This window comes from Rhipicephalus microplus, chromosome 4 (assembly GCF_043290135.1).
Source record: "Rhipicephalus microplus isolate Deutch F79 chromosome 4, USDA_Rmic, whole genome shotgun sequence".
NCBI classification, from domain to species: domain Eukaryota; kingdom Metazoa; phylum Arthropoda; class Arachnida; order Ixodida; family Ixodidae; genus Rhipicephalus; species Rhipicephalus microplus.
The window spans coordinates 158,318,072-158,344,501 of NC_134703.1; the positions used below are offsets into that span (position 1 = coordinate 158,318,072).

The following is a 26,430-nucleotide window of genomic DNA, read 5'->3' on the forward strand; positions in this document are numbered from 1 at the left end:
GCGTATAATCCGGGATACAGGTAAAAGGAACTTTATGTGTTAATCTTGGGCCAAAGTCTTGCATTGTCTCCCCAAATATTCATGCCACTTTTCATGAAATGGGGTTGCGGGGTTCCCACGTGTAACATCGTTCTATGCTGCACACCTTCTTTCACGCGAAGTGACTTCTTATGCCAGAAACGTCTGTGATATACATTGCACCTGTAACAGTTATATGAACATTGAAAACGGCCTTGTCGACATCAAAGTCCTTGATATCACATATATAACATCAGTGGTGAATTCCCAAGCCATTATCGTTCGAGTTTCATCTGCTATGTGCACTAAAAAACGATTGAGTCAACAGAAATGAAGGCGACGAAAAGCTACCAACTTGGGAAAACCTTCAATGCAGGACTATGTTAAAGAAAGTACACAATGACATTTTTGCTGATAGTTACGATGAGATAGCCTTCACAAAAGATTACTAGGAAATAGGCTAATTATTTATGGCGGAGAAAGTGTAAGAACCCGTCCTCAGACTATGGCTATAAGATATATGTTGTATTGAAAGGCATCGAAGAACACTGTCTCAAGTTTTCTATTCTGTGAAAAAAACCTTTCATCTAGGCCTCATTAAATGTGACGCCAACAGGACGGGTTTTCGCTATCTCATGGTAAAGTACCAGGTACCCTAAATCATTAAGAGCTTTTTCTAAACACACAGGACTTTCTCAAAGGAAACTACTGGCCCTGCTCTGTCACGTTCGTCTGTGAGCGACGCGTGAAGCTTGTGTTTCATGAGTTTTAGTTGGCTATTGTCTCGTTTAGTAATGACCACTGGTGCCGACAGAAATGCTACGTAAGTACGCAGAACGCACATATTCACGTGTTGTTTGTGCTTTTTTGTGCACTGTGTAGTGTACTTATGTATACATAACATTTTGTAACAAATGTTTGTGCGTTTGTGCATGCACTGCTCTCCTAAAATATTTTTAAACGTTACTGATGTTCACTCTCTGTGATAATAAATTCCCCTAACCACATCTCTTAAGGAGAATCGGTGTCAGTATTCCAAGCTGCAAATGCTGATCTTCCAAATGGCAGCTCAAATGGTGAGCTCTTTGACAAATCGAAGCCTATAGGTTTAAAGCAAAATTGAAATTTAAACAGGTTTTCCGCCTTAGCAAGGCCTCAAGAATTATTGATTCCTCAGCTGCTTTCAGCAACGCACCCAGAAGTACTCCTGAAAGCCCAACAAATTGAACAATAGATAATATATTGCAAGAACTTTTGCAAATAGTTTAAGAAAGATATTGATATTACCTGATATTGCAGATGATTCCACGTAAGATTGAACAAAGAGTGGCTGGTCGGCCATTTCAGTTTCTTTCACCATTTTACATATTGTCTCATCGGTGGAAAGAAGAAATCTGCAATCGGTTTTGCTGTCAAATTTTTTTTTCTTGCAGAGTGATTAAATAATGACGAAAAAGTGGAGTGCCACGCTTACCTTGATTTGATTGATTGATTTGATTGATTTGTGGGGTTCAACGTCCCAAAACCACCATATGATTATGAGAGACGCCGTAGTGGAGGGCTCCAGAAATTTTGACCACCTGGGGTTCTTTAACGTGCACCCAAATCTGAGCACACGGGCCGCCACGCTTACCTTCTCTGCTGTTTCTTTCAAACTTTGGAAAGAACTACAAAAAACAGATTCAAGCTACGCCCCTCAGGTTTGTTTAACTAAATATATGCGTACTTGCTCTTACGATCAGTTATATTTCGATTCTCTGCGTAGTGCAAATTTTTAAATGAAAGTTTCAAATTTGACTCAAAAACGTTTTTTTTTTTGCTAGTTTGCAGGCCTTTATTACAAAATGGGTCTTTGACGAAACGGTGAAAATTGCACTTTACTTTCTCAGCATTGTTACTAATTAAAACTCCCCAACTTTAATATTATCATTTTGATTGATGATTCGTAAAGTTTAACGTCCCCAAACCACCATACGATTATGAGAGACGCCGTAGTGGAGGCTCCGGAAATTTCGGCCACCTGGGGTTCTTTAACGCGCACCCAAATCTGAGCACACGGGCCTACAACATTTCTACCTCCGATCGGCAATTCAGCCGCCGCAGCCGGGATTCGATCCCGCGACCTGCGGGTGAGCAGGTCGCGGGATCGCCACTTGATCACACGACGCGGCTATTATCCACTTGCTATTATCCACGACGCGGCTATTATCCACGCGGCTATTATCCACGACGAGCCACTTGACCACCACGACGCGGCTATTATCATTTTCAATAATAATAAAAAAAAGATATAGACGCGCTAACTTCAACAAAAGCATGAAAGGAAAGCTTTTGACGACTATTGAGAAAACATATTCGTAATTTTTTTTATACTTTGCTGAATTATTCTCCTGCGCATCACCTTTCACAATCAATAAAAACATGTTCATTATACGGCTTCAGTTGCAGTTACGGCCCGTCTAAACATGCCCTTGCGCAAGTAAAATGAAATATAAAATAAAAATAAAATATAAAAAGTTAAATGAAACAGTTGATCAGACTTCCTTCCCGCTACGTATGGAATGCAGGCCTATAGATTTCGGTTTCTCAACAGGCATGCAGCACTGAAACAGCTGTCGACTTCACTGAGGATGCCAATTTCGAAATCGATTTCGTAACGGGAGCGACTATGAGTGCGGGATTAACGAGCAACCAAGCGCCCACAGTGCGGCGTTTTCCGGGGCTAAGAGGGCTCGTTTTCGTGTCCTCAAACGGATAGGTTGCGATATCAGCCGGGGATAATTTTCACGGATAAGAAAAAGGGCATAGCTTTTTTATCCGCCCTTTGCTCGTATAGCAGCCATGCGCTGTTAACATTGCAGACGTTTCGCTAACATTGTTTGCGCTTTTTGTGTGTCCAAAGTAAGCGCGAACAAAAGCACGTCTACAATACATACTTCTTATTTAAACAAAAGGGTCCCGAGGAGACTGATCTAACTTGCGTATGGCAGGATTCCAACGCACATGCTTGACGCGTAAACAGAGGCAATCGACGAAGGTCCCAAATTTGCTGTTTGTAGCTCAAGCTCCCCGACCGCATTCAGCGCCCGCACAAGAAACACTTCAAGGCATCGACGTAGAAGTTGAAGTTTGTATTTTTTTTTCTCTCGGTAGGAAGCACCTGAAGACTCTTGTCAGGAATGAGCGGGTACTCGCTTCCCGCAGGCGGGTGGCAGCCGCTTTATAGAGAAACTGCGCAGTACAAATTGATTGATCTGAGTGAAAACCGTAAAGGTGGTGTTCCACAAGCCAAATCAAACAAGAATAATTGCTAAACTGTAGACAATCGGGTGTGCCCGTCCATATCAGATGGCTGGTACACACGCGGCTGCATTTCCGATGGAGGCGGAAATGTTGTAGGCCCGTGTACTAAGATTTGGGTGCACGTTAAAGAACCACAGGTGGTCGAAATTTCCGGAGTCCTCCACTACGGCGTCTCTCGTAATCATATAGTGGTTTTGGGACGTTAAACCCCACATATCAATCAATCGTGGCTTGTACAAACGACTTGTACTGGCCGTGCAGACAGTCGGCTGCTGTAACTTCATTTGACTACAGTAGTGCTCGCACTTTGCTCTACAGCTGGGCGTTTCATGGCGTCAAAGTATACCTTCTAAAAAAACTATTGTGCAGACGACAATTTGAAGCAGAGGAAGGTCATTACGTAGAGACAAAATTTTCGCAGAGTTACCAATATATACATAACAGCTTGATGCCGCAGTGCTTAAACGCAGCGCCACACGTACAACACTAATTTCTAATCATTCACTATACCGTGTTTATCACTGATAATTTGCAGCGGCCACACATAATTGCTCCATATGATATCATGCCAAATTGAAAAGCCGTACGCGATCCCAAATTGCATACAATGTTCAGACCTTCATGTTGTGCTCAGTACTGCACAAAGGCCAGATTCGACGGGCCCTGTTCACACCGAAACATCCCGCACTCATGGCGGCTCACGTGAAGAAATAATTTCAAAATTTGGGATCCTCAGTGCAGTCGACAGCTATTTCAGTGCTCCTTGTATTTTAAGAAACTGGAGTGTAGGCCTGTATTCCATACTTAGCGGGCAGGAAATCCGATATACCATTGCGTATCCTTGCGCAAAACCATTTTTGACGGCCCATAACTGCAGGTGAAACCATATAATTCAACATGTTTTATTGTTTGTGAAAGCTGATGTGCAGGGGAACGAGTGGGGAAAGTATAAAAAAATATTAAAAATGGCTTTTTTAACCTTCTGCGAAAACTTTCAACTCAGTTTTTTTTAAGTTAGCGCGATTACATCTTTTGATCGAAAAGTGTTAATAATACAAACTTTAGCAGATTTATGAATAAGCGTGCTAAGAAAGTAATGCGGAATTTCGCGCCTCTGTCATAGGCCCTTTTTGAAATAAGGGCCTGCGAACTAGGCAAAAAAAATAACCTTTTTAGATAAAAATAGAGAAGTTTATAGAAGAATCAACACTACTCACAGATTTGAAATATACTTGAGGGTAAGCGCAAGCACGTCTATATTTAACTAACGAAATTTGAGATACGTATCTTTAATACATTTCGTGTATTTTATAGTTAAGTTCGAAAAAAAAAACAGAGTGACAGGCAAGCATTGCACTTCACCTCTTGGTAATTATTGAATTACTGCGCTTCGAAAAAGCTTTTGCAGCAAAACAAATTGAGGATGCCTAATTTTGCACTCATCAGGCGCCAATATATATAATTTTAAAAGAAATTTAGGAGGTTGATTAGCCATGCTTTGTTCGATCTTAGTCGAATAACCCTAAAACTGAAAAATTATGTACCATCTCCTGGAAAGGAGCACTGATGGGAAGCGAAGCAGCAGCGGTGCGCACGGCGTTGACCCGGTTGAAACGGGCGTCGACGCGGGTGCTAGAAAACGGTTTGAATCGCAACTTGGTGTTGCGTTTACTCGAGTGAACGTTTCTTCGAAACGAAAAGACATGGCAGATGACTTCGGTTTTGTGTATTTTTCATCGCAGATAAACGCACCGAAAGAGTGTTTCCACTCTACGTGTGGTCGAGCGTTGCGGGCGGTGGAGAGGGTGAAGCTTGAGAGTAGTATGTGTCGAACGGACGGAGGAGCCGGTAGCGGTGGGCATTGCGGCAAGTGGGCTGCGGGTGAGGGAGAGAGAGTGACGTCAGCGCGCCCCGACGAGGAATGCGTGTGACGGGAGCATGACGTCAACGCAGAGTGGCGCCATTACCTACTTGGCACCGCTCTAACACCTGCAGCGAGGAAAATGCTTTGCGACGCGCCCATATGGGTGCACGTACGCACGGCGTTACAAGCGGGAGTAAAAGAGCTGCTTCGCATCCAAATAAAAAAAAACGGCTCAGAAGCTGTATTCCTTTTGCCATTTTTAGAAAAGTGAATCTCGCAGCCACCTTTAATAGTAAGTTCATAGTGAAACACAGGGCAAAGACAGTGCTTCAGGAGAGTGATTCATCACGTCTACTATTCACGGTGAAAGGTGCCCGGTGTTCATTGAAAAAGCTGGATGCCTGGTTGTCCAAAAAAACTTGGTTTGTAAATAAAGAAAAACACCCTACATTGTCGAGAAGTCACCCCAGAAAGGAGTATAATATTGTGGCGAAACATTCAGCGAACTTGCACAGTATTCATAGGTTTTAATTTAGCCCTTCTGTTGGATAGTACTCTGTGTCACAAAAATTGAAAGTGACACATAGTCATTAGACGAATATAAAATACACAGAAAGCTTCTTGTAGTACTTTCTGATACTTATGCCCCGTGTCGTGAGATGCTTCTGCGAAACACTCCATGGTATGAACGAATCTCCCCTACTCAGGGCGAAAATTCTGGGCCAGTGACCAACAAAAATAATTCAGAAACAGTGCTGCTTTGCAGGAACTGCTATTTTTTAGGATAGTAAAACTCGTCGCAAAGATACAAAGTGGAATAAAAATCACGGCTCAAAACATTCGACATTAAAAAATCTTCTTGCTTACATGTTTGTCTTGTTCTCTTTTGCATATATCTATATCATTCGTTCCTTCGAATTTGTCAGCTGTAACTACAGTGCAGCAGTTAGCAGAATATTCGCAAGTGTCGAGTGTCTGGTGAGTGAAGATGTTGGTCAACTCTTAAATTACGTCCACCCATTGCGTTCGCGTGGATCATTCTGCTCTGCGAATTTTCCTCTTGGGTGGACACTTCGTTGGATTGAAGCACTCGAACTAAATGCATGAGTGTTGGTCACCGTGTAGAAAGCGTCAAATGTTTAGAAAGCACTTGGCTTGAGAAAACAGTTTTTTTAGCTGGGGCGTAAGAACAACACTTTTTTTCTGGAATTTCGTTGAAAGGGAAGGGGGGGGGGGGCATCTTTCAAATGATTCTTCGCTTTGGGTGCTTTGGAAAAACATTTTGAGGGAAGAGAGAGAAAGGGCAAAGGCACGGTGGTGCAGCCACCATGCCTCTTGCTGTGCCACTATTCTTGGCTAACTGTGATTATAATTGGCAGAACATCTCAGTGCATACTGTTAGTGGAATTTAAAAAAGACCGGAAGTCTAAATTTTAGGCGACTCGTAAAGTGGCGGAACTAATATTTTTTTTTTGTATCTAGTGCTCTTTACACATGTGACGCTTACTCTACTTGCATATTCGCATAGATTTTTCATTGTTCACTGCCTTAAGCAAGTAGCTGTAATGCAAGATAAGAGAAATAGCCTGCGCCACACGGGTACAGGAACGTCCTCTTCAATATACTTGATAAAAAAACGTGCGAGCCCCCCAGCCCCCCCCCCCCCATCCGTGCAGGTCCTTCGACGGAAGTACACATGATATAATTGACAATGTCACATCTTTTGTAAAGGTTGCATGAGTTCAAATCTGTATTTGTCAATCGTGCCTACTTCTTTGGGGTTCTGAGAGCTTCCCACCACAGGTCGTTTTCGTTGACTCTTTCATTATCAGTTTGAGAGACGCAGTAACGTACAGATTTAAATTACGTACGACATAGAGATACATAAAGGCGCCGAAAAGCGCTATCGTGTATTCCGTATCACCATCGTCTCAATGCAGCCTTCGTGACAACAACTGAAACTGGTCACTTCTAAACCCTACATGCGATCCGACCTGCGGCAGCACAATTATAATCTTAAGCAACATTTAGTTGGTCATATGAGAAGTGTAACTTCTTTTGTAAGAATTTATAACTATATAGTTTTAAAGACTTTTTCATTGAGATTTTCCATCAGAATATATTTGAGTAAAACGTGAAAAACTGCATGAGTAGGTGGAACACAATGCATAATTAAGGTGCAACAAGCTATGAGATAGCCTATATTTCTTTGTGTGCAGATGTAAGTGTTTTAAGGTAAATATGGTAAATGCTACAAAAGTGGGCCAGAGAATGACTGATCTCCTGACGTGACGCGGTACGCAGACTTAAATGCCAGATAAACGTAAATGTAGAGAGTATAAAAAGGAAAAATAATAAAGCGGCCTTGCCCGATGCTGCGGGGTCTTCCCTTTGCATTTTGTTGACCTATATAATGTTTACTGAACAAGATTAACCACAACTAGGAGAGCGATCATAGATTAGAATTATAACAGAACAGTAGTTCAAACGTAACGGCTACTGTGCCATCGGCGACAGCAGATTGCCAGACTAGGTTACGAAATAATTCTGCCTGTTTTTGCATACTTCCACATGAGTTCATTACCTGTAGCGAAATTGGAAACTGATGAGTAATTCATAAAAGCGAAGAAGTTCAAAGCAGTCAGATTTTGAGACCGTGTATGAGAACTTCAAGGCATGCATGCAGCATGACACTGGCAAAATAACATAACATGCGGCTGCTTTACGTGCACTTTTTCAAGATCACGTGACTTTGTTTGACGTGTTAAAAGCGCTAACTTGAAGCAGATGAACTATTAACACTCCAGCTCAAACATTTCTCGCCTTTTAACACACCGAAAGGTGCAGCTGTGCCTAGTACGAACAAAAAGCAAACCTTATGTAGCACAAGTTTCTTTCAAATTGTTGCACGTTCTCTGTGCTAACGCACCAGCATTTCGCCGATGAGCCTTTTCTTTATTCCTTATTCGGGGCGATCAATCGATTTCTAAAAGTAGGGAATCTCGACGGTCATGATAGAAACCATTCATGAATAAGCGGAGCACCTTAGCCGAACCGGAAAGCTAGGTCGGATCGGATTAAATGGCCAGATGTCATTCCGGTGTTCCACGCTCACTTTTGGTCGGAATCGGGATTTATTCGGATCAGAGGTCTTGAACGAGATTGGCTCTTTAAAAAAAGATGCAGAAGAATGCCATTTACTACTGAGAAGTTTCCTCGCGGTAAGTTTCAATCCCGAGATTCATAACCCACGCGTGCCAACACTAGAACACGAAGTTACCATGTTGGCATGGTACGGCTGACCTATTCCATGTCAGACCTGCTTAGTTCTTCCTGTACGAACGAATGTACCTGTTTTTTAAAAAAAGATTATCGGAGTTCGAATTTCATATTACAAAAAATCTGATGCAACAGTAAATTTGAGGCGGTGCGTCCAAATTGAATGACATTTTTATCGATAAGCCGATGGTCCTTGTACTTTTGCTTAAAGGTCTGGCCATAGTGTGAAACGTTACGGCCTTATTATCTGAAACTAGACATAATGAGCAAGAACTATATAGCTCTTATTTGCAGCAGTGATTTTTTTTCAAGCTTCAGTTAGTGTCACTATTTGCTTAGAACTGATTGATTTTAATGTTTCTTTTATATACGGCCTGCCCGCAGCGTGTGCTCACACAGTAACGCCTTTGACAACCTGTAAAATCGACTACAACAATAAAAGCGATAGCTGAGCACAGGTAGATGAAGACAGATAGATTAAGTATAAAAGATAAACATTAGTTGCATGTGAAATCTGTGCAAGGAAAGCATCAAGGAGGACATATTTAGCGAACTTGGTGCCTCCTTTGGCCGCAGATTAATGAGCGCTTGCTTCTGAGGCGCCTTACGCCTTTAGTTTAATTTAAGCCTAGTGGGACAAAACTTTTGTGGCGTGCAGACATGTCAGGGCAGTCTGCTTTAATGATTGGTGAAGCTGCTTAGAAGAACAGCACGAGAGCTCATTTGTCTTCAGAAGCAAGGTTTACGTTATGCAATGCAAAAGTGCAATGCCACAGGGGACACGTCTTTCGCAACTAGAGAATTAGACTTCATGTTTCCTAAGTTTCCAAAAAAAAGAAAACAAAATATCTAGCGGCATTACGTATTTATCAAGCTTACAGATTGCACACTTGCGTAACAGAAAAATTACGGACTTGGCTAGTTGGGAAACATGCAACTAATTTGTAGTATATGTAGGTATAACGACCGTCGTTACATAACGGAGAAGTACTGCTGCTCCCATTCCTCCAGTACTCCTTTTTGTTTTGTTATGTATAATTGAAATCGTCTGGCTTCGTACTTCGTAGATTAGTTTTTCTTCATCTTTCTTCACAAAGTTGTGGGCAATAATATCCACAGTGCTTTTTCAGAGACGTGGTCTGAAATCACTTAGCTATGAAAAAACTAACTGTCGGTGTTGTTATTCTTTGATCCTGCCTTTGAACTCTCCAGATACCTCGCATAAACAACGTCATCAGGTCAATCGTCAAGCGTATAAAACCATCAACAAGAACGCATTAGTAAGAATCAAAAGAGTTTTTGTTTAAAAAGTCGAAGCGGAGCATTCGTGAACATTTGTAAAAAATTCTAGAAAGACACCAAGAACAAAACAACACGTTAACGATAAGTTTCATGTCCGCGTTTTGGGCTACAGTTCCAAAATTGTCAACTCCGACGGTCTACCATCCTCAACACGTTGCGAAGTGCTTGAAGGAGTACATACAATGCAAGCGGCTGAAGCGTTGTTACGGACAGGCGTGCGAAGGAACGATTAGGGCAAAAGCGAAGTTGCACGCAAAGTACCCCATCCACATAAATCTCCTTCACACGTTCGGGACTAAGCGTAAGGGCTCGCTTCGCAACGATCAAAAATGCCACACCGGGAAGGCGTCACTGCACATCATAAATTTAACGTTTTGCAAAGGCGAGAATACACCGGAGTTCCATTTATCACTTCTGGTGAAGCTGACCGCCTTTCTTTTTTTAAAATTGCGCTTGACTCGGGTTCCCGTCGTAGAGAGAAAAGTAAGAAACTATTTCTCCATACGTTGTCAGTAGAGATGTAGAAACTACTGCACCAGCGTTACAACAACATGCCGTGAATGACCCAACGTCAAGATTGCTTTTGTTTTACTCCATCCTCCTTGCATGTTAATCGCTTTGGGCGCATAATCCCAGCGTTATCACGGGCAGAGTGAAGTAGCGTAGGTTGCACCACTGACAAAGCGGGCAAATGAATAGCATGCACAACAATCACGAGGTGAACTCCAAGACCCAATGCGTTGCACTTAAGATAGTGTCCGAAATAAGTAGAAGTCACGCATTTTCACCGGGATTTGCAGCATTTCAAATAGACCAAGTAATGTAGTGCGCAAGCGCCAAAAATACAATACGGAAATCTAGTGGTGTGGTTTATCGAAGATGATCCATCAATGTGGGTATCATTTAGTGCAGTATGTCGGAAATCTGCACTTGTTCAGCTCTACTACAAGGCACGTGTACATAACAACTATCGAATGGCAGCTTAACTGCATAAAATTCACCTAGTAGTGTATAGTTGACATACATTCAACAAGCAGTGAATGAACTTCGCTTCGTAAAGACGGCGTTTTCCTACAGTGCGATGTCAACACGTTGTGCATCACATTCAGACGAAACGAGAGGCATTCACCTGGTGTCTCGTCGTCCTGCAGGTATCCGCTGACAAGTGCCGGCGTTGTAGTCAACGCAAAAGCGAGCACGAGCACCGCAGACACCACAAAGGCGAACACCGGTGGTGGCGGCAGAACTCGCAGCGTAGCCCGCGATGGCGCCATGGCGCGAACCGAATCGGCTCCTCTTCGAAGCGGCGCGCCACTCGGCTGGAGCCACCGGCGACAGGGGCACGCTCTGGCGGCGGAAGCGTCGACGTCGCGGCCGCAACCACCGCCGCTGATGCTGCTGCTGCTGCTGCTGGGTTCGATGCGGCGGCGCTGGACGCCCGTTCTGCGGCAAGCTGCGCAGAAAGTCCCTGGCGCAACGCCTCTCCTCGCGCTCCTTCCTCTTTTGGGAAGCTCTCTTCCATCTCTCGCCGAACAGGAGTCCCTGAGCCCGCGCCAGGGCTCGGCGATCCCGCAGGTCATCGATACGACGGTATAATTGAGCGGGCGGAGCCATGTTCGGGTAGCTCCGGCAATGTCATCACGCACACTTCGAAAAAGCCAGCCGCCGGTAGCTATGTTTACGTGCAACGTAAACCAGCACCTCCTAAAAACGTCAATGGGCTCGTCGGGTGAGAACAGGTGGATAGCAAAATGATTCGTCACCTGCTATGGTATTCCGGTTCAGGCCGATCGCTTCGCGGCTTCAAGGTACTTACTGCGCAGTGTACTCGAGGAGGAAGCAAGGGAAATTCTTTGACGCGTTTGTTGCCGCTTGTTCAGTGATTATGTTCTTTTTTTAGGTGCGAAGCAGCTCCATGACTCACGTGTGTAACGCCGTGCTTACGTGCGTCCGTACGAACGTACGAACGCTCCGCAGTGTGTCCCTCTCACCGCAAGTGTTGGAGTGGTGCGAAGTAGGTTACGACACAGTTGCGTGTTGACGTCATGCTCCCCTCGCCGTGGGCGCTGACATCAATCTCTCTCTCAACTGCCGCACGCTCGTCGCAATGCTTGCAGCTGCCACCTCGTCCGTTCGTCGGCAACAACCGCCGCTACAGCCGCTCGCATCGCTAGCGCGCCGACCGCTCGCTAGACCACCGACTCAACGGTACTTGAAGAACAATCTGGAAACTCCCAAACACGCTCCTGCTCCGAGTGCGTTGCCGTGCGCGTCAGCGAAGTAGCGATCCTCGCACTGTACCTCACTCCCAACCTGTCAAAGGAACAGCCTCAGCGATGTCCGAAGAATGCGCTGACTGATCGCGGTGAAGCGTGTTGACGTGTGCCACTTATAGTCCTGGGAAACGTAAAAGTTGACGTCAGCGGATGAAGAGAAGAATGGCTCTTCGTTTACATGCGTGACGTGTACTCGCTCAAGTGCGTGTCGGTGGCGGAACGGAAACTTCCCACCACGATAAGAAGTGCTTGCATCGATCTGGTCTTTGCCAACTTCGTTGTCGTGAGACTGCAAGAACCTCTCAATGTGAACTTCACCGATCCCAAGGCCGTGGCACTCAAGGTGAAACGCGCGCCTGCTCCGGTTCTGCACACGGGTCTTGACTCTGGAGAAATGACGACTACAAAGTTTTGCCAAAAGATTTATAGAAACATACACAAACCCCAACCACCCACCGTGTCTGCGTTTCAAACAGACGTTAACTCGAAGAAACGCTACACCAAGTTCCACTTCAAACCGTTCATCCAGCACCCGCATCACTACCGGGTCAAGGCCATGAGCACCGCTGCTGCTTCGCATTCTATCAGGGTTGCATTGGTAGAAGTGGTCCTCAATTTTTTGTTTTTTCTAATGCGAAGCATTTTTTGGGAAACTTACTCCTCACCGACCTTATCTGTCTAACTATCTAGCCCCCTACGACCTTTACCTGTTCTTGCCGTCTCGATAATGGCATCTATAGCAAATTGGTATGCCATAACATGGCTGTACGACAAGCATAAGTTACGAGCTGGAACATAAAAAAATGGCAGCATATCCACGGAGTGAATGATGGAGAGTGGGGCGAAGCATCCGTCCGTCCATTCGTTCTTGCTTCCGTCCGTCCATGCGTCCGTCTGTGTGACCGTCCGTGCGTCTGTTCGCCCGTCCGTGCGTGCGTCTGTTCGTGCGCCCGCACGTCCATCTGTGCACCCGTCCCTGCGTTCGTCCATGCATCCGCCCCTGCGTCCGTCCATGCGTCCATTCGTTGGTGCAGCCATCCATGAATCCGTCCATGCATCTGTCTGTGTGTCCGTTTGTATATCTATTCAACACTTCAAGTACCACCATCTCGCATCTTTTCATCATCTGGATGGATGGATGGAGGGATATGGCTGTACCCTTTAGATCAGGCGGTGGCTAGGGCCACCAAGCAGTAATACTTAACGAACCAAAAACTAGATTTATTTCTTTCCTTTAAATAGGGAGGTTGGGGATTCGTAATTTGCATTGAAGGGTTTAGTTTTCACTCTTGCCTTGACTTTACCCACCAATCAGATAACCTCCTTCTAGTTAATTCTACCCGCTTAAAGTCTATTTTGGCCTCCATGTCCCTAAACCCTAGTGCTTTGAAAAACTCTGTGCCATTATCCTGAACTATAAGGCGAAGCCCTTTACAAAACTTTATCAAGTGTTCGGCAGTTTCTTGTTCCTCTCCACACGCACTGCATACCGTGTCTACCCCTTCGTATTTGGCCCGATATGTCTTGGTTCGCAATACTCCCGTCCTGGCCTCAAACAGTAGGGAACTACCCCGAGTATTATCATAGATCCTTTCCTTGGTAATTTCCTGCTTAAAAGTTCTATAGATCTCTAGTGCGGACCTCTTAATTATGCCAACTCTCCACATATCGGTGTCAGCTTCCTTCACCTTCTTCTTAACCGATAATTCTTTTTGGTTTTGCCCCCTGCTGTTTTCTAACTATTTACCAATAAATTTTGTGGTTCACTTCTTCCGTTTTGTATTGACATTTTTCATGTACAAGTAGCTGAATACCTTCCTAGCCCAACGCTCCTCCCCCATTTCTCTCAATCTCTTCTCAAATTTTATCTTGCTGCTAGCTTCCCTGCCCTCAAATGATGTCCATTTCATATCGCCTTGTACTCCCTGATGTGGTGTATTGCCGCGGGTTCCTAAGGCAAGCCTACCTATTCCACGTTGCTTAATTTCTAATTTTGCTTGAACTTCTGATCTCATGCACAAGACAGCATTACCAAACGTCAGACCAGGAACCATGACCCTTTTCTATAGTCCTCTCACAAGATCATACCTATTGTAATTCCACAGTGCCCTGTTTTTCATTACCGCTGCATTCCTGTTACCTTTAGTCATCACACATGTTTCGTGTTCCCTTAGGTACGCGGCCCCATTGCTTATCCATAAGCCCAGATAATAGTATTTATCTGTTATCTCTAGCGTGACCTCCTGTATCTAAGCTCACTACCTTCATTGTCATTAAAAATTATGACTGCTGATTTTTCCTTACTGAATCTGAAATCTAACCTATCTCCCTCATTGCCGCTGATGCCCGCCAATCTCTGCAAATTTTCCTTGTTGTCGGCCATTAGCACTATATCAGCTGCGTACATCAATGCTGGATGTACGCAGCAATATTCAATAGCTTCGTCCCCTTCTAGCCTAGCACCTTGGGCTGTAGTTATAAAACTCTGCTCTAGGCTCGTGTCATTTCTTAGGGAGTTTAGATGGTTCCAATATTTCGCAGCTGCCTTTCTATCTTTTTTATGTACTTCTGCCAGCCACTGAGCTCCCTTCCTTCTAATCTTTTCATTGATCAGAAGGGATGCATCCCTTCTACAGCTTAGAAAGGTTGCCCATTTTCTTTCAACATCATCTGTCGGTTCACCCCGCTGCTTAGCATGTCTGTGTTCCCTAGAGGCTTCCTGACGTTTTGCTATGGCTCTCTTAACTTCCTCATCCCACCAACGTTTGGGTCCGCATATGCACCGCCATCCAGCGGACATTTCAAGGACTAAACGAGAGGTGGCTCACTTACACTTTCTTAAGGCTTGCGCTTCGTGTCTACTTCCCACCTTCAATGACCTCGAGTTTGGTATATACTAGTTCACTGTATTTATGGCACTGCGGCCCAACGCTCGCTAAACCTTTTCAAAACCAAGGAGGTTATGCCCAGCGAGTATAACGTAGCAACCCTTCCTTGTCAGATAGTGCTCAATGTACATGCCAATGGCTGCTAAGGGGGAATGAAAGACAGGAGAATTCTGCTTTTAGGAAACGCGCACGCGGCGAAGTTTTATTGTTCAACAACGCACAGAAGAAATCTCCCACTGGCACCACCTTGGAGGTCAAAATGTATGACTGGTTACACACTACGACTACTGCTACGACTGCGAGGAACGAACGGGTGCCGCTATAAGAAGCTTCGCCCCTAAAAATTGCCAGATCCCACGAACAGTGAGAATCGATGATATGCGAAGCACGAATGAGAAAGGTTGATAAGTCACTTTAAAACCAGCACAACGTTACGAGGCGGAGGTAAATAATGCCCTACATGACTTCTGTGTCAGTATTATCATGTTTGAATGTGTCGTTTACCTTCGTCATCTATCAATGTCACGTAATATCAAATTTATTATATGTGGAGCTAGTGAAACGGCTGCGAGCGCGCTATGAGCGTCGTTTGTTGTCATATTCTTACATGACACGCGTGTCGGCATCATCATGTTTGCACCAGTCAAATACTTTCGTCGTTCATTGACGTCACGTAACACCAAATTTCGTATATGTGGCACTAGCAAAACACTCACGAGCGCGTCATGCAGCGACCAATATACTCCTATGTAGCGTTGACGCGCGCGCGCGCTTGGCACAGTGACGTTACGTTAAGAAAACGCGAGCACTCATTAGTCTCACGGCAGGCGAGGCGGGTCCGACCAGTGCTCATCAGCGCGAAATGCGACATGCGGCATTTCGCGCCAGTGCATTACCCAGAAACCACTGCGTCTCTCTCTTTTCGTGACGGAGGGACGCCGGACGTGCTGAAACGCGCATGCATCAACGCAACGCAGCGCGCAGCGCGCCTGCAAGTGTATGGCAGGACCGGCGCCTAGTGTGGCAACGCCGTCGTGACGCGACGAAATTAACGCCTGCGAGCACGCACACCGCGTCACGCCGAAATTTATTGGCGCCTTGACTGTGGTGTAGTCAAATTCTCTCATGACACGTATATCATGAATGTCATGTTTGCACCATTCACATACATTCGTCATTCATTGACGTCACGTAATAGCAAATTAGCCTGATGCGAAGCTAGCGAAACAGCCGCTAGCGCATCATGAGTGTGGCATGTAGTCATGTGGTCATATGACACGTATGTCGTGATTATCACGTTTGAATGCGTCATTTACCTCTGTCGTCCGTTTGCATCGCGTGATACCTAATTTGGCACATCTGAAGCTAATGAAACGCCCGCGAGCGCTTCATGAGCGTAGCATGTGGTCATGTTGTTACATGACACGCATCTCCTGTTTATCATGTTTGCACCAGTATCATACCTTCGTCATTCATTCATGTCCCGCAACACCGAATTCGGTATAAGTGTAGCTAGCTATACGGCCGTGAGCGCATCATGAGCGTGGCATGTAGTCATGTTCTTACACGACACACATGCCATAATTTCCATGTCAGGATCTGTCGCTTCTGTTTGCGATGCGATAATGTAATACCATACAAGTTTTGATACATGTTATGTGAACAAAACCACCGCAAGATTCGCAGGACCATGAAATGTAAATCATGAGACTCATGACAAAAATTTCAGGATATTCATGTTATGATTAGTCAAACATGTGCTTCATACAGTCATGTTATGTCATATGAAGTTTGGTATCGCTACATTTATCGAAATGGTTAGGAGAGCTATAAGTCGTAGGCGGCTAGATAGACAGATAGATAGATAGGTAGATGGATAGCTGGATAGCTAGATAGATAAAGAGATAGATAGAGAGAAAGATAGATAAATAGATAGATAGATAGATAGATAGATAGATAGATAGATATATAGATAGATATATCGATAGATAGATAGATAGATAGATAGATAGATAGATAGATAGATAGATAGATAGATAGATAGATAGATAGATAGATAGATAGGTATGCTCAAAGGCACCGAAGTTCGCTAAGAAATGCTTCGCATTTAAAATTAGGCCACCTCCTACGAACGTCATGAATCTCAGCATTTACATTTCAGGGTATTGCTGCTGTTGTGGAGGTTTCTTTCACATGAGATATTGCAAAGGTGGTATGGTATGAGATGGCTGCATGGCGAACATAGTTGACAGGCCCTAACGCTGAAATCAATACAAGCATGCCATGTAAGCCATAACTCATGAATATACGCCACGTTCATGGTGCGCTCGTGATCGTTTCGCTAGATTCACATATACCAAACCTGGTATTACAAGACGAAAATGAATGACGAAGGTATATGACTGCTGCAATCATGATAATCGTAACATGCTTGTCATGTTAGAGTATGACTATATGCCACGCTCATGATGTGCTCGCGGTCATTCTGCTAGCTTCACAATACCAAATTTGGCATTACGTGATGCGAACGGACGACGAAGGTAAATGGCATGTCCAAACATGATCATGACATGCGTGTCATGTAAAATATGACTGCACGCAACGTTCATATCGCACTCGCGACTATTTGGCTAGCTTCACCTACACAAGATTTGGTAATACGTGACGCGAATGGACAACGAATACAAATGCAAGGCGTAAACATGATGATCACGATTCATAGCATAGAAGTCGTGTGCGGCACAACATTTCGACTTGCCTCATTCGTATTTTCCCACTGTACATGGGATCTGCCAGTTTTGTATTTGCGAATGAATAGAAAATATTTCGCACAATTCAGAAAACGAAACGAAAGAAGTGGAACTGAAAAAGTTTTAACGGTAAGAGACAGGATTCAAACGCAGCATGTGGTTAAACTTTGAAACATGGAGTAATATGTTCCAGAACCACATCGATTTAGTGTCTTCTATCACTAACAGAAACCACTTCAATGCCATGCACATTTGTGGGCACATGCTGCCGAATGTCAACATACGATCGAGGACAACATAAGTGCGCATACTTTGTCAAATTTACGAAATCCACCCAGCGCGTAGTAGGCCCATGGGAGAAAACGGCCGCTCTATTAATGGTATCGTGGGACGTAAAACGATCGATGTAGCTTTTAAACCAACGAATATTCAGGTATGGCGTCTTTACTGTGGCAGACTTGCAAGCGTAAAGTGCCGAGAAGATGTGTTATGTAGGTTCTGTGCGGAGAGATTCGCATATAGTGAAACACAATGTTAGAGTGCGTGAGGAAGATTTCCATCTCACGTTAGGCAAATGGAAAAGCGTTAAAAAGCCAATAAACTACGAGCGACATTTATTTTCATAATAAGAAACAGTTTACCATTGACATTTACTACATCGATCCCGTGATGGTGTCTTTGTAAATCAAATGCAAATAAATATTTTTTCGGGTGCGCAGCACGAAAATCAATGAACAGATATTTCGTGATGCTATGTTCTCTAGAAAATTATTGTATGCAACAAAAGACGCGTCACAATACTTTTTGCAGCAAAACAATGAACATCTCTGCGGACGTGCATGCCGCTTGAATGAAAAAAAATCAGCGCTGGAACTATTATAACTATCTCGTAGTGACTGCATTTGTTATTCAATTGAATGGCGTAGTTCTGCAAACTATTATGCAGCAGTTCATGAGCAGCAGCAGTTCTGCGTGTTCTACCCAGCGTGTGCTGGGTAGAACACGCAGAAGACAACGGCAATGGAAAGAACGTGTGCTTATATGACGGTACGGCATCTGGAAACGGAATTCGATGCAGACGGGCCCCGTAGCCCACAATATTATGTGTGAGCCATGATTTTGCTTTGCACCTGCTCGAGGCTATGGCATTCCTTATGTCTAACGACAGCACTCAAGGAAGCAGCCTCGCCACTGATGCGTTGATACAGGCCGTGGCCCGTTAAGAGACCACGAATACGAGCTTTTCATGGATTTTCCAACTGCTAATGTTACACCCATTTGGGCTCGTCTCCAGCCGTCGTTGCTATTATTCCTAACCTTTACTTTCTCCCGTGCTCCAATAAAACCCATGTTAATGGAGTGCACCTCATGATTGTTGCATATGTTTCTCTTGTCATCGGGTCGGACATATAGCGCGCAATTTAAGCAGCCGTAGAACCTTATCATTTCGACGAAGGTTCTATACATTTGTAAATCTCACTAGAAACGTGCGCCACATGCTCCGTACATTCTCGCTGAGACAAACGTGGAGCGTTGTTTCAAACACTTTTCGAGCTTGGCTTCTTTATTCATTGCGATTGTACGCTTTCCTTATGGAGGACTATGGTGGCTATGGTTCCGTTGTAGATATGCTTCGTCAACGCCTTGAATTAGCCATGCCTGCATCATTGCTAATACCTCTGCCGAATGGAACGCCTTCTCGAAATCATTAAAAGCTATTTAAAGAGGCTGGTTGTATTCCCCTCATTTCTCTGTACCTGATCAATAATATCATTTTGTCTAATTTTGAGTAACCTTGTTTTTTGGAGAGCTTAATGTTCCAGAACCACCATATGATAATAATAGAAGCTATAGTGGAGGGCTCCGGAAATTTTTACCCCCTGGGGTTCTGTAAAGGAGCAAATGACCCTAAATTTCAAAGTCGAGATGTGGCATTCATTCGATTGCGTGGTGCGGATGAGTTTTTTCAGCGAAGTATGAATCACGCCCGTTACGTAGCAGTTTTTCTAGTTCGAACGCAAAGAGCATTAAAGGCTCATCAACGCGTATCCGGCCATGAGACTTGGACAGTATTTTGACGTGTTCAGCAAACTTATAGGCCAGGCCTCCTTCGCGTAGTGATTATGAGCGAGCAGTGGTGACAAGACAATTTTAGTGTTATCATCGGGGTGTCTACATGGATACCGTCTGGCGTATCTTTTGGCTGCTTATCAACGGTGTCACTTGCTTAGTTTTACTTGCTTCGTGCAGCTTGTTTGTGTGAATTTAGCGCTTTCATTGTGCTGCTTTGGGGGATTTATTGTATTGTCGTGAGCAGGAATGTGTTTCTTTGTGTCTACACTCTAAGCCAAAATTGGCAGAAATGGGAGCAACGGCTGTTTTTAGTCCTTCAGACCAACTGTTACTCTCCGAAAGGACCAAGGGGAACACGATGGCCGACAAGTTCGACAACGGGGGAGCAACTGTATTAGTCTTAAGTTTTAAGGGAGCAACGGAAGGAGGAACCGCTGTAAATGCTCTCGTCACGCAATGGTTACTCCCCTGGAGGACACCACACACAAATATGCATGCCGCCCACATTGATATTCTTGGGCCAGATTGTTACTTGTTCTGTGTGCCAAACTTCACCAAATCACAACAGTGATTTATTTTAGCATCCGCCGATGATGAAATAGCAGCGCTGGCTGAATATAGAAGGTCTGAGAATACAGCTACTGCAAGTGCCTAACACACGCAGCAGCAGCATAAAGAGTTGGCACGTCAAAGCGGACCAAACGCCGAAACACGTGCAAAACAGACATGTAAAAAAAAAAATCCTAGCCACGCCGTTCGTCTGCTTGAGAAGTCGTCAATGCCGATCAAGCACCGAAACACGCGCAAAAGAAGCCCCCCCCCCCCCCCCTGCCCCCGAATATATCGCAGAAAAAGAAAAGCTGACCCAAACGCGCTTTTCAGCAGCCGTAAAACTTAGTAGCACGCTTCAACGTGTAGTTTCAGGGCAGCATCACAAATCTGCGCCATCTTCGCCCGCATGACAAGTGTGGCGCTAGTGTAGCAAGCGATGTAATTTACAAAGTGATGAATATTCAATGTTTATGTGTACTAGTACTAAAAAATAAATTAAATTTTTTATAATAAATTATGAGATTTAGTACACCTAATTTTTTTTCATATAAGCGTATTAGCAGAACACACTGAAAGCATTGCGCTGACGCTTGTGCTGCCACTGCTGGACGTTTTTTTTTTCGGCGCAACTAGGTTCGCGTTCGTAATATTCATATGGTTTGTGGTCGGTGAGCACATAGACATGCGAGCTTGTGTGCTATGTTTTGAACGTGCGTGTGTGTCGCAGATTTGCGTTTTTACTTATTCGTGATGAAAGTTCGTGTATATCAATCTTTAGAGAGCACAATGTTGTTGTGGCTTTTGCTGCTGAATGGAACAAACACAACGTAAACACGTCTTCAGCTATCTGGAAGCCTGTTCGCTCGTCGGACAAAAGACTGTGCATGCATCAGCTTGCAGTTGAGTGGCGTTTCCAGCAACATTTATTGCTCTTACAGTGTGGGTAATCACAGTCTAACATTGGTTGGGGCGTTTTCAACCCCAAATTTATGCCTGTTCACAGATTGTGAAAAATGTTGAGTTCTCGAACAGCTATTGCACTGTTTTTTGTCCAAAGACATTGTTGAGCTTTTGCGCTATCGAAACAGAAATGATTTGCTCTTGCTTATTCACCGCATCCATTGCTAGCCGTATCGGACTAAATTACCTGTATTATTACCAGCTGCATACCCTCTTGCTGCCTCTGTCACCACTGCAGTGCCAGTGCACTTTTGCAGTTAAAAGTTCCTTGCCGCAACAATACCTCGTTTGAAAAAAAAAATTGGGGCGGGGTTGTAGCTGCCTTCATACTGGTACTTGTCCATCATTGGCATTATGTAACGATAACGGCTGGGTGTTGGGACCTTCGGCCGCATTTTTAGAGCTGTAAAGTGTATGTAGCCCAGCAAGTTAACAAATCATTTTCGCATCACTTCACTAGCATAGCGAGGAGGTGGCGCACGGGAAATATTTTATGCCGGGCATGGGGAGCCCAATATGACAACCACATTTGCTTCCCCGGCCTTCAATTCACATAAGCGCCCCCCCCCCCCGGTCCCTGCACTTCTAAAAAAAAAACTGCCTACATCACTGTGTCACTTCCTTCGCCTCTACGCTGAACGGAATATTTTAGAGGGGCACCATCAAGCGACCACTTTGCCTTTGGACAGAAATATCGGACGAGGAGTGACCCAAATCTTTTAGATTTCTTTAGTGATGCAAAATCTTCGCAAAACTGAATATTGTGAAAGACAATCATAAAAGCTGTAGGTTCACGTAAGCGTTGTCATTATTCTGCATCATGAAATCTTTATGCGCTGTGAAAACTTGGCCAGCCGCTGAAGGCACATTTCGACGTCAGTACCAATCGACGAAAATTCAGACAACCTCAATAACACTGTTTGGGATTTGCCGCACGCACATAATTAGGCTGATTCCCACTTGGCTGTTCTTAACCAGACTTCACTGCTACCAAATAAAACAATATTTCATTCATGTCCTTTTCTATTTTTTGTTCAGGTGTGTGACACAAATTTGCTTATACTGCAGATAATGATGCCCCCAATTATGCTGAAGTAGAGAAAGCAGGTGAATTTCGGTAAGTGCAGACTTTTTGTACTATGTATATGAAAGCATCGCTTTTTTGGGAGCAAACTGCGCATGTGTTGGCCAGCGAATAATTTATCATGCCACATGGTTACACTGGCACTGACAATTTCACATGGCTCCGACGGCCCAAGGGTGTGCTTTCACTGTTACCGTTAAGATAAAATGTTTGTTTTCATTGCAGGGATTGCTGTTTGTACTAGAAAGCGAACTGGCAAGATTTGTTCACGCTGGTGCTACTAAAAAAACGCTTTCCCAATTTACACGGGTTTCAGCTTGCACAAAGCATAACTCTTGGGCCTAGATCCACAAAGCTGTCCGCGCGCAAGCCTTCATAACAGCGTTTCTTGACTCGCCTTTACCCGGTTTTCTGCAGATGTTTCATGGGTTTAAAAGTGCCACAGCATGTTGACCTCTCCCACTCTGAGAAATTCTCATTCAAAGTTCTGTAAGAGTGGGCTTAACTTTCTTGTGCATCTTCTTGCTGTTTCAATATACTGAAGTGTTATGCTGTTAATAGAGGTGCACAGTGTTCCTAATGTTTGTATTTTCATCCTGTTGACCAAGTATGCGATGTTGGCTTGAATGGAAGCACATCCTCAACAAATGTCTTTGTGGCACAAGTAGAAGGCAGTACAAAATAAATAGGCAGACATTCACACCATGCGCTAACTTCTATTAATGCTTTTTTTTGGAAACCATGGTGCGCTCATTCCACTTTGTCCAACAGATCAGTAACTGTTTCACTGTGAACCAACAAGACTTTGAACTAATAAAAGCTTTACATATTGTTGCGCATATTATTACATATTGTATCGGCAAGCTATCTGTGACACTGTCAAACAAAGAATCAGAATATCTGTGCATGCCTTAAGATATAATTCTTCGTTCACAGATCTTGTTGCTTTGACTCATCAACCGAGTGAACAAGTTCATCCTAGTTTCCCAAATTTAAAGCATTTTTGAAGGTAGCACGGTCTACATTTATTTGTCTCTATAGTTTTGTTCAGTCGTTTATGTCACGTACAAGTAAATATACTGAAGATTATCATGTAGCCTCTGCAAATGGTTGCTTTTAAGCAGGCTTTGCATGCTTGATTGTGCCTACAGGTATTGCACAATTCATGACCCAGCAAGCGTATGATAGAACAGTGGAATCGGGAGCAACTATGTGCACGAACTCAATATGTATTTTAACATGAGTGGACGGTACATGTTATTTGCCACGCACAGGATCTCGCTTAGAATGCCCATTGGTGAATGGACTCGTAAAAATGTCACTCAGCTGTGTATAAGAAACAAGTTCATTGAACCTCAGGGTATCTTCAACTGCTACAAATATGCCTGCTTGAGGTGCTGCACATTTTCTTCCAGAATATTGCTATCTGAGACATCATGTGAAGAGCGTGTATCACATCAGCATTTGCATGGCCTGCCAAGTAACGTTTGGCCATACCTACCATTTTTTTTCACATTTCATTTTGCAGTAGACATCCCAGAATGTAGGCGCTGCTGCTGTGTGTGTGACTCATTTTTATGTGTTGATTCTGGCATGTTAAACCTCACACTTCTATTTTTTTTCTTGCAGCAATGAGATGCTTCACATATGCCTCCGGTGACATTCCGCTGCGCTAGCCTGATGAAAACACTAGTCCTGCGAAACTCGAGTCCTTCAGAATTGGAGAAGTTGCCCTTCTCTCTCCAATGATGACACAGACTACCCTATGCTAGAAATTCAAGACTGTGTTTCCACGGAAGACGCAGAAAACCTTTGATGCAATATGGCGCTTGGTTAATGCTGGCTGTGGTGTGGCGAAGTCTACTTATACGTCTGCTCAAACGTTGCCTAATAAAAGAGTGAAAAACAATAAAGCATTTCTTCTCCTTTCCATATTGTCCACTTTTTGTGTTAGAAGCACACAAGCAGTGCTCTTCCAAGGAGCTCTCGCCATGTGTTAAGCGTGTGACAAGCATACTCGAGATAAATATTCTTTTTCACCAGGAGTAACTGGAAACATGTGCTGTTGGTCCTCAGAGAGTAACTGCGAACACACGGGAGGAACGGTAAAGAGTAACCATTGGTCTTAGGGAAGCAACTGGTAGGAGTAATGGTTGGTCTGCAGGGAGCAACTGGTAGGAGCGACTGTTGGTCCGCAGGGAGCAACTGGAGGGAGTAACTGTTCATCCCTTGAAGAAGGAATTGGAAAGAGAGCAACGGTTCGTCTCTCTGCAGTTACTCCTTTTAGGGGAGTAATGGGAGTGGCAATGCAATTGCTCCAGGAAAGGAGCAACCCCTATGCCTCCGTTTCTCCCTTTTGGCTTAGAGTATGGACATCTTGAACAAGTCACATGCAAGCAGAGTTCGTGTTTCTTGCCTACCAGCCTGGCCCAGACGAGCGTCTCCCGCTGCCTCGTCGTTCCTCGGTCCTGTGTCGATATCCGAATCGCTGCTCCGTAGAAGATCGAACCGAAAGCGATTCGAGCGAGGTGACCACTTGGCGCCGAAAGCGAGGTGACCGCTTGGCAGTGGGGGCAGCGATGAAAATTGGGGAGCGTTGCACCCGCTTTGAATTGGGTGCTATACTGGCAATACTATTCAATATTTCACATAATATTTGTGCCACTCTTGCATTGTTAGTACTGAATCACTCGTTACTAGGAAATCTATAACTTCGCCTTGACACACACAGAAAAAACGTGACATGAGTCAACTAGATGTCAGTGCTCCCTTAACGTCTACCTAAATTAAGCACAGGCGACTCAAACATTTTTAGCCTCAATCGAAAATGCCCCCACGCCGACCGGAATTTGATCTCGTGACCTGCAGGTCAGCAGCCGAGTGTCTTTGCCTCTATACAACCATGGCGGGTATGTGTGTAGTAAGCTGTACGATATTCTGCTTGGTCTTTCGGAGGCGAAGCTCCTTATGGCGTGGCTTGTGCATCCCCCATTGTCGTAGTGCGTAACCTGTGGCACATACCCGCATTCCAGGGGCACATGTCCGCCTTCGGGCATATATGCGCATGTCCACATGTTACAAAAACGTAACACGACGTCGTTATCACGCCCTCGATGTGAACAAAGCGCTGACAGCAGAAATGTGGTACATACTCTCGTTAAGTCCTTGGATTGTCCGCTGGATGGCGGTACTTGTATATAATGAATGAAAAATAAAAATAGACAGATCCCACGTACTTGAGAATCGACATTAGGCGAAGCATGCGGAGGAAAGGTGACCATGCTGCAACTTTTTTTTATTGAGCAACACGTCGTGAAATGACACTAAACATATGTACAAATGTTGCACGCACAGGCATAAGTTGAAGAGTTGCAGATGTTTATATAACCAGTTGTTTGCACTTGCGCAAAGATGTCAACTGGAACATGCGTATTAGCAGCACTAGAAGCTGATATGAAGCACTGATGCTCGCGAAGATGCTGGCTCTGCTACATAAATCAACATCAGCGCATGGCAACTAACCACAATTGACGTTAATTCTACGTGACGTCTCTATTGGGCAAACAGCGCGCTCACCCCGCCGCAGTGGTCTAGTGGCTAAGGTACTCGGCTGCTGACCCACAGGGCGCGGGTTCGAATCCCGGCTGCGGCGGCTGCATTTCCGATGGAGGCGGAAGTGTTGTAGGCCCGTGTGCTCAGATTTGGGTGCACATTAAAGAACCCCAGGTGGTCTAAATTTCCAGAGCCCTCCACTACGGCGTCTCTCATAATCATACAGTGGTTTTGGGACGTTAAACACCACACATCAATCAATCAATCAATCAATCAATCAATCAATCAATCAATCAATGGGCAAACAACGCTGCAACTACTATTGACGTTTCACGAAGATTAGCGTCTATTTGAAAAGTAGCTCGGAGACAGGGCGTAGCTCTGTGGTAGAATGCTTGACTGCCACGCAGAGCACTTTGGTTCAATTCCTGCTGGGATCCTGAAATTTATTATTTGCATTCGCCGGGAAGTGAACGCTGCCTATGTCAGGTTTCTCTTAGCACTGAAATTTATTCTATGCCTTCGTTGA

General features: G+C 44.4%; 1 protein-coding gene across 2 annotated transcripts in view; it reads right to left on the reverse strand.

Moving 5' to 3' along the window:
- The window catches only part of LOC119172929 (nephrin), a 383,863-nt gene extending 372,734 nt beyond the window's left edge, over nt 1-11,129 (reverse strand). For both annotated transcript variants that reach the window (XM_075893815.1, XM_075893814.1), the window contains exon 1: nt 10,896-11,129. In XM_075893815.1, the coding sequence (XP_075749930.1) occupies nt 10,896-11,040 (145 nt within the window). In that variant the 5' untranslated portion in view covers nt 11,041-11,129. The remainder of the gene's footprint in view (nt 1-10,895) is intronic.
- Nucleotides 11,130-26,430: the final 15,301 nt, after the last annotated feature.